This window comes from Synchiropus splendidus, chromosome 6, assembly GCF_027744825.2.
Source record: "Synchiropus splendidus isolate RoL2022-P1 chromosome 6, RoL_Sspl_1.0, whole genome shotgun sequence".
In the NCBI taxonomy this organism is placed as follows: Eukaryota; Metazoa; Chordata; class Actinopteri; order Syngnathiformes; family Callionymidae; genus Synchiropus; species Synchiropus splendidus.
Genome location: NC_071339.1, coordinates 12,952,650 through 12,962,274, shown reverse-complemented (window position 1 = coordinate 12,962,274; position 9,625 = coordinate 12,952,650). Strand labels below are relative to the sequence as shown.

Genomic DNA, 9,625 nt, shown 5'->3' with positions numbered 1-9,625 from the left:
CAACACATTTAAATCAGGCAGTTTGTTTCCCTCAATCATCACCTGGGACTAACCACCCCAGAAACGGCTCCAGAGAAGGACAAGAAGAGCTGCGTCTCACCGGTGTGGACGGAAAAAGGCCAGAGGTTTTTCCCGTCACCGCTGATCTTGGGCGACGCGGTGGAGCTGTGGGGGATCTGGATCTCTTCGCTGTCGTTCCCAGGCTCCAGGGTTGAAACTACATTTACGTCGGTGGGTGTCAAGTCAACGTCGAACGTCTGTTTGTCAGTGGTGCTCGCAGGCACAGTGGTAGAGTTGACCCCGCCGCTCTCCTCGGCTTTCTCCTTGGCTGTGGGAGTGGGAGAGGGAGCTGAAGGATCTTTGGCCACTGTGCTGTTGGTGTGCGCTTCTTCCTTCTTGGTTTTGTCCTTCTTTTTCTTTTCTTCCTGTCCATCCTTCTGCTCCTCTTCTGTCTCTCCTTCCTCATCGTCCTGCTCACCCTCTCGTGCCGCCTGGCCCTCCTTGGATTGAGCTCCTGTCTCAGAGGCCTGTGGCGTCGCTTGCTCCGTGTTGGACTTTGCACTGGGATTTGACATATGGGTCGGTTTCTGCGTGGCCTGAGGCTTTTGAGTGGGCCAAATAGAGCTGGGTAGAGTGGAGATGACCCCTCCGCCGACACCCAAGCCTGCGAGCAAAGTGCTGGTGACCACCGACGACATTGTGGTCTGACTGCCACTAGAGGAGGGACCTGTTCCTGTTGCTATGGAGACCAAAGAGAAGTGGATGCCAGAGGAGGTCCACGTGGAGGAGCCGGAGCTTATAGGAGCCATGTCTGCCGAGGACACTGGCGAGATTGTGGGCTGAGGGAACAAAGCATCAGGTGATTTATACAGTCCCACCGATCGATACACCCATACAGCAGAAGGAAACACACCATCCCAGTCTTGACAATCCGTGAACCTTCAAAGATCCTGGTTGTGTTGGCTGCAAACAAAGAGGAAACCTCTGATGAGAAACCAACGTCCGCTGACATGTGAAAGCGCGTTCACTTTCTACCTGTGAACAACAAGGTTTGGCTGAAGTCACTGCGCATGTCGCGCTGACACACCGCCTGCACTCGGAAGAGGTACAAGACGTCGGGGGACACGTTGGTGATGACGGCTTTCTGCAAGAGACACAAACAAATTGAAGCTCAAGAGGTATTTATGCGAGCACTGGGAGGAAATATTGTCAAGCCATCCGAGCGGGACCGTTTAATCACCGAGGTTGCTGGGCCAGGATTCTCAGGAGAAGTACATCCAGCTGAGTCACAACACCGCCGCGCGAATACGGGCCACTTACGGACACATTTGGAAACAACGCATTCAAAATATGACTCAGCTCCGGCCAGTTTATCTTCCACAATGAAGAAACTAAATGTCTGGTTTGTCTCTGACCTGCATGGAAATGGGCAACATTTCTAACACGGTTGATAAAGAAACTTTTCCACATTACACCAGCACTTTCTGATAAGAGTTGGAAGAACAGTTTGAAACGTACAGACTCCCTGTTTTGAGCTTCTTATCATTTAAAAGTTCACATTTACAAACCATCATGGTGAAAACAGGGATGTATATTTACTTTACTATTGGTTCCTCAACAGTCTTTCATGCTGTTTGACCTTGACCGTATAAAAGATATTTTGAAGAAAGTGTTTGAGCTGCAATGAAATTTTCATGAAATAGACGCATTGAATTTACATGGTCAGAATAATGTCAGGTACAATGCCTTTCCACTTAATTAAATCTGGCCCTTTCAGAAAGAGCCATGCTTCTGAAAAAAATAAAGTTATGGCAATTTTTCACAGTGTAGGCGATGGCTTTTCCAGAAACAAATGTTAGGCACAATATTGGACTTGATGAGATACAGGGTAAAGAGGCTAAAATCAGTGGCAAAATGGGACTTTCATTTTCCTCTGGAGATAATTTAATGATATGAAAAAGAAGTCAAAGGAAAAGTTACGCTATCTAGAGGAACAGAATAGAATCAGTGGGAAACCTACAAGACAAAACTCCATAAAAATGACAATCTAAATGCACAAGATATCGTGAGAAACAACTTCTACAATGAAGAAAAAGGAATGGAAATGATTGTAAGATGAGAAAGAACAATTTAAATAGATTTTACAAGCGAGAGTCCATTGAAAGGAAATGACTATCGAACACTCCTTTATATCACTGTCTCTACTTCGGTGCGGACTCAGGTGTTTCTGTTGAGTCCATAGGCAGAAGCACCACCATCTTTTTTTCATGACAAGATTTGAGATCGTGCCACAACTTTTTCTGCCATCGTGAAAAATGTTCATTTGATACAAGGGAGAAACTTTGAAACGTAAAGCGCAATAGGCGAGTCATTGTTTGATTGGTAGCGTTTCTATTTTGGTCGTGCGTCCAATATGTGTTTCACACTGCATAGATCCCAGATGCTCATCAGATTGAACAGACTCGAAGGCAAGTAGCTCTCTGTATTAGTTGGAACCGGAGTGTGAGGAGTGGGATCAAGTTAGCAGAGCACAAAAGATTATTTTTCAGATCAGTCTTACAGTATCTGAGTCTTATTGCGACGTGACAGGAAGATGATGAGTTCATTTTCTCGGTCTCCTTTCAGATCTTAAAATAGCTTGTTCACCGATGAACTCTGGGTTATGGCAGAAAGAACAACATCTGAGGTGAATGCAGCCGAGGAGGAGTCTGTCTCGCGAGGTGAAAGCGGGTGAGGAGCTCTGCAACTTGCTGAAGAATGTAAATGCTCTGCTCCTTTCTTTTATTTCTGAGAGAACAGGACAGAGGACCAGCAAGTAGAAGAACGTCTACACACAGCTGACTTCGCTGTTACACTATGGTTTCTATAACACAACCGTATAATAAGACGAGATCAAATAGTTGTTTCAAAAGTGCCCAGCAAGCATGTTCTCACCAACAAAACCCCAAGAGAGATGATCTCCTTTAGTCAGATGTTCAAATGAAATCAATCTGTTTCTTCAAATCTTCACGTACATACAGCACACACTGCGCTGTGCATAATAAATGGAGGCAGGGAGCAAACTCGTAGAAGATAAAAATAGTTGATGCATACTTGAAATCTCACACCCACACGCCATGAGCCGCACATTGAGACGATTGATTTCCTCAGTCATAAGTCATTATTTTTAACCTACATCTCTGCAAATGACTTCAAACCCAAGTCAATAAAATCCACTCGCTGGAGAAAAAATCCCCTCCAGGCTGTTTGGTTAGTGATGAGCTGAAGAAGCTTCATGAGGAGCCACTGTGGTACTCGGCTTGGAAGAGAAAGGAAGCTCACATTCATGAAGCCTCGCCACAACATTGGATCTCAATGTAATTCCATTTGAGCTCCTAATAACTACACTCACTGCGACATCACCCCACCAAACGTTGGCTTTCAACACCCCGATCTCCACTCTTTCGGGCACCTTTAAAGCGAAGGATCTGAATCGGGGAAAAGCAGCCAAACAGATTGCGAAGGCAGCTGGGGTCAGCAGCCTTTTACTGAATGCTCAGCAGGAATTGGGGGGAAATATGGTATTTGACAGTGTGAGGACTGCAAACTTGAGGCAGCTCTATTATTTTAGGAGTCCATGCGAATACAGTAAAATGAGGAGCAGGATGACGGCGATTGTCTCCCGGGTGTCACAACAGATTTTGAAGGTAGTGTTTCCACACAGAGCTCATCAGACGCGGTGTGCTGAGCGTTAATGTTTCCAGGACACGATTACCTGTCATGTCTTGGTGGTGTTGGCACGCAGAAGTACACCTCTTAGTGAACCGTGCAGGTGATGGATGAGGATTCTCACCGTGCTTTGATCGCCCATCTTGGTGAAGGTGCTCTCGTCAGCGACCCCTCGTCTCTCCCAGCTGTAGGAGACCATGTAGCTGGTGATGGGGGGGTGGTAGACCGTCAGAGGACGTTCCCAGCTGACAGTCAGCACAGTCTGGTTCAGCGGCTGGATCTTGATGTTCACCGGTGCACTGCTGCAGACTGGGAATGACCACAACAAACATCATGCTTTTACGCTCACCTCATCTACAGAGCGCTTCAGGAAGACAACACAAGCAATAAGATTGATGTCGGTTTGGATACAGACAGAAGGAAATCACGCTTCATTCAACATGACATTAAAGATGAGAACTTTGTACTGTGCAAATTTATAACCAGAGCTTTTCACCAGTGTTGCGACATGAGCGGATTATTCCCACCATTACAAGCTTGCTGCAAGGACCTGCTTCAGCAGAGTCAGCGGTGACAGCAGACCTGAGCAAAAGGAGGTCTGGGGGCCAAGCATGTGGCCCTTTGCCTGTCAGCACCCGGCCTTCATGTGTGACACACTGAAAATATATTTCAGTGTTTCCGCACAGAGGAGCAATAGTTAGCACTGCTGCCTCTCAGCAAGGTTCAGAGTTGGAGCCCAGTTCTGGACCTTTGTGGGTGGACTTTGCATGTTCTCCATGTGCCAGCGTAGGTTTTCTCCGGGTACTCCAGTTTCCTCCCACATGTCCAAAGACAGGCTCACAAGGTTAACTGGACATCCTAGGTGTGTGAGCACTAAAACATGTTCCCTGTGAAAGAAAGTTTGTGCAAAATTCAACTGTTATTCATTGACTTGTTTGTTTGGTCTGTCAACATTAATTGAAAATAATCTTCTTGGTGATCTAGTCTTAGCAGTAACATTACTGTCATGTATTTACTAATGTCACTATAAGTCAACAGTCATTTACATCCGTCTTTCAAATTGCTTTTTAAAAATTCCACACATATATATCACACATTGGTCTTTTACAACATTCCTGTCCCAGATATCTGGGACTTATAACAATAATAATAATAATAATAATAAGTAACTATTATTTGTATTATTATCATTATTATAGAAAGCATAATTGACTTCTATGGGAGCACTTTCAATGAACTTTATTTTTAATATTTATAATAATCCAACTATTAGGAATCACTCATACAGTGCAGAGTGATGGATGCAGGTGAAAATGGTGAAGTGAAGAGTGCAGGCAGGGTGGAACGGGTGCTCTGTGACTGATAAGAAGTAAACGGGAAGCTTTACAAGACATTAGTGGGACCAGCCATGATGTATGGTTTCGAACCAGTAGCTCTGACACAAAGACAGGAAGCGGAGTTGAAGGGGTCAGAGTTGAAGATGCTTGCGTTTTCGTTGGAAGTGACTAGGAGGATGAGATTAGAAACAAGTGTATCAGAGGGACAGCTCATGAGGAGAAGTTTGGACGATGAGGGGAAACTACTCGGCAAAAGACGGCGAAGAAGACAACCAGTGAGGTTCATGGATGTGATGAAGGAAGACATGAGGAGGACAGGACGATCAACAGAGGCCTTTCTTCCATTCATTTCTCTCTGGTCCCTTGGACTGACCGGACGGGGCGGAGACTCAGGCTCCTCATGGCAGGAGAGGAAATGCCCAAAAAACAAAGGAGTGCCTTTCTTAAACAGATGTTTTATTATAATAATATCAAGTTGGAAAATTTGAACCATGGCATCAATTGTCACTATCATTCATCAGAATTGCCATTATGTCCCCCTAACATTTATCCATTTTAATGGTATTGTTTGTTCTAGATGATTTAATCATAACATTGCAATACATTTCTCAACAATTGGATTTCACCCGTGAAAACACAGACAGAAGGGTTGAGACAAAGAAAGAGGGGCGTCGCGGCCCGCCTCTAGGTGGCAGTAGAGGATGCGGTTTGGGCCTCTTCACACCCTGTGAGGTGCATTGTGGGACTCGCGTGCACATCAGGGACAATCAGCCAGGAATGTGAAATGATGATGGTTTCACAGAATAGTTGTCAAATTGAAATTGTCACCATCGTTTTATTAGCAGAGTAAAGCAGCCGTGCCAATTATGCACCATGATCGGTGAGATGGAGACGGGAGGGGAGTAATAAGTCTGGGGGGGGGGATGGAGGGCGTGTGGGGGGGAACACAAGAGCAGGAGAATCTCGGGGTGTTGATGAGGTGAGACAGGGGTGAAATGCATCATAAACTGTCGGATGTTTGTTGTCAACTTTGGCAGCTCAACAGCAGCTGTTTAATGAAAGCTGAAGACGGCGCCACGGCTTTATGGCTTCCGCCAAACAGTTACGGGAGGAAGCTGCTGGAAATGAATATGACGCATGATGAACACGTGCACCAGGTCGGTTCAAGCTAAAGGACACCTTTATTGACGAACACTAAAATGGCTGACTGGCGGCGGCAGCACAGAGGCAGTGGGACTCGTTCACGCACGCATTATTGCTGGATAACAGTGAATCCAGTTCGTCTTCACTAGAACACGATTCACGGCCAAACATTCCGTCGCCAGTACAACAAGGGAGAATCAAGTCCGGACTCATGCTCAAATGTTCCACGGGCTGCGATGGCTCCCTACTATACTAGTTATATGGTGCCCTGTTACATTGTCTCTTATTGGTAATTGGAAAAAAAAAACACCTGAGTTGCCTTTAGGAGAAGGGTATTAGGTTTTAACAAGCAGTGGGCTCCGTGGTGATGTCTGGTGAGGCCAGGAGAGGAAAGACCGAGCTTATTAGACATAAGCACAGATGTCTAACTGATCCAGACAACAATTTACAGCAGTCAATAAATGGACGGGAGACATTCCTGAGCCTGGTGGCTAAGCAGAGCTGGGATAGCTCCATCTGATCTGTCCCCAAACCTGATGGATGGATGGTTTGGTGGGTGGGTATATGAATTGGATGAATGGATGGGTGAGTGGATGAGAGGGTGGGTGAAAAAAATGGATGAATGGGAGGGTTGGTGGATGGATGGATGGGATGTATGGTTGATAAATATTAGTATTTAGAGTGACTCTGGTTTGGTCTTGTGTTCTACTGCGTTGTAGAATAACTGCTGTAACAAAAATGCTTCTTCAAAAAAACAAATAAAAACTATATGTCAGTTCAAATAGTGATGAATCAGAAGCGAAAAATGAAATTAGGATGTTGATTCTATTATTTTTGCATTTTATAGATGTATTGTTCTCCAATTCTGGAGTGAGGCTAAACACCCTGGCGGTCTTTTGAACAGTTTTTTGAAAGAAAGTGTTTTTTTTGTGAAAAGAAACCGATGAAGCCTATGGATTCTGTAAGGAAGGTGGTAAAGGTGACTAGGGAGGTCGATAGAGACTGTGATTTGATGTGGCAACCTTGGATATGAAGTGCAAAAAGACAAAGAAGATGAAGACATTTTAGTAGCTATTTTGGTGACTCGGTGAACAACAGAGGGGGCTCAATTTCTGAGCAAGGACAAGACCTCCAACCCCAAAATAAGTGTTGGGAATGAGCAGGTCAGAGATTTTCTCCTGCACATAATTTGAAATTTGAAAGTAGCAATAATAAACAAAACTAGCTGTGTATTTTTAGACGTAAGAAAGAGGCCCTTTCAAATGTCGTGGTCACATCCTCGTGACGGTCCTGAGCCACATCTGACCCCGATGGAAGTGGATAAGCAGCGACTCCGCTTTAACTCCCTAAAGGAAGCGTGAGCTCCCACGCCCTACATTTGAGGGAAAACGCCAGCTACCCGCCTAAAAAGCTGATTGCTGCCGCTTGTGTCCTTGACCTTATTCTTTCAGTGACGACCCACACTGAGTTTGCGATAAGATAAGAGTAGGCTCATAAATTAATTTGAAAATGGTAAGCGTCTCCTTACAATGGTGCAAAGTAGTGAATGCGCCGCTCAATTTCATACCCCATTGCTCCCGCACTTGAGAGGCCCCAAGATAGAGGACACACTTAAACAGGCTCTCTTAGACATGTCACCGTTATAACTTCATAATGTCACCTGCTCTTGGCCCACTGACAAATAGCACTTCCATATTAGGAGTCCCATAATGCACTGCAACGGTTGAACTTCATAAGAGTTGAAATCCAAACCGCATTCTGGTGAAACATGCTTATCCTGCTGGTCTAACAAAGGACATACTGTATCAGGGCATAAAGGTGGCTGTTCTGCTACAGTCAAGCAGGAAAAACATTTTTAAAAACAAGCTAATAACAAGAGTCCAGCCTGACGGTAATTAATCCGCTCTGCAGCGACAAAAAAAATCCATCAGCTCTGCTCACGTTCATCCTTCTGACGGAGAATTCCACAATTTCATTTGTATAAATGTGTTTGGGCTGTGGCACATATTAATGATGATTGCTTATCACCACTGTTGGAGTGCTCCAACTTCATCACAAGCATATTCCTAATCAATTTCTCCACCAGACAAAGAGCAACGCCACTGTAACCAGCCGCGGTTTTCTCATTAGTCTCTATCGCCTGCGCGCCTCTGCTTTCGCCATCCATTAGTATGGAATAAATAGAGAAAGAGATAGAGCCTGCAGACAGAGCCTGGGCCTGTATGAGGTCTGCGCATTCATACTTTCAACATCTTCTCCACCTCTCACTGTCTCACTGACCCAGTCTGGACTGTTTTTTTTTTTTTTTTCTACGACCTCCATCATTGCAGCCCCCGATGTCTGGCCTTACAAATCCTTCCCCGCCCGCTGCTTAATGACATGATTACTACTTGTCTTTCGAATTGATTTCAACCTGCTTCGAAGCAACGCCACGTTTGTGTTTATCTTCCAGGCTCAGCTGTGTTATTTTCCTCTCCTCTCATTTTAAGTATCTGAACCACTTCAATTTGCCATCCCTTCCTGTCGGGATCAAGTTTGTGGAATCAAAACTTAGTCAGACTTGCTCTGTGGCAGCACTGGCCTTCATCCATGTTTACCCGAGTCTATTTTATTTTCGGTGCAGTCGCGCCATAGGCCTGTGTGTGGATGCATCTCCTCGGTCGAAAAATAGAAAAAAAGCACTGACATTTGATGATTTCTCTGATGCTGTCCATGTTAAAATGTATTATCTGACTTGTTGTATCAGTGGTTTGAAAGCTGCTATCAATTTCTCAGGCAGTGCAAATGATAAACTATTGCTACGCTATAATTCAATTCTATTTAATGCATTTCTCTGACATACATTTCAAAAAAGCACAGGCTCTTTGTAATGAATTCAGATTTAAGGCGTGTGATATAGGATTCTCAGGACCAAGGAGAATCCAAGCAGATCAGCGACAGCTGTTCTGTCGCTAAATTCATGGCATTTGGAGACAAAGTATTGGGATTGGTCGACTCGAGTGACAGGAAGTGAGACTAGCTTACACACTGCACTGGGGGCGTTTGGAGACACTTGCATCGATATGTTTCCAGAAGTTCTAGGGACTGTAGATTTAGAGCAGACAAGGGATGGGCGATATTGACAAAAAAGTTATAACAATAAATTTCAGCGATCACAATAATTATCATGATAAATATATTTTCATTCTTTTCCATGTCTTGGCCACTACTGTCTCTCTTGAAACTGTTTTATGATGAATCTTATAAGTGGAGTTTGTCTCCAACATCATTATTTGTTGTTTCAATAAAATAGTTAACCAAGTGTAGAGAAGAGAAATTCAATGTTTCACGCCGCTGGTGTCTGACAGACTGCTCTGCCAGTTTTATTTAGGGGTTAAATTGAGCCACCTGTCTGCAGTATCTCATGTCTCTTAACAGTTGACTTCAACGATGGACCA

The 9,625-nt window shown here is 44.5% G+C and overlaps 1 protein-coding gene across 1 annotated transcript in view; it reads right to left on the bottom strand.

Moving 5' to 3' along the window:
* ca16b (carbonic anhydrase XVI b) overlaps window positions 1–9,625 on the bottom strand; it is a 107,769-nt gene that overhangs the window by 12,904 nt on the left and 85,240 nt on the right. Inside the window, exons 9-12 of the mRNA XM_053867430.1 lie at window positions 3,833–4,017; window positions 1,036–1,144; window positions 914–963; window positions 101–839 (exon numbers count right to left, since the gene is read on the bottom strand). Coding sequence (XP_053723405.1) covers window positions 101–839; window positions 914–963; window positions 1,036–1,144; window positions 3,833–4,017 — 1,083 coding nt within the window. The remainder of the gene's footprint in view (window positions 1–100; window positions 840–913; window positions 964–1,035; window positions 1,145–3,832; window positions 4,018–9,625) is intronic.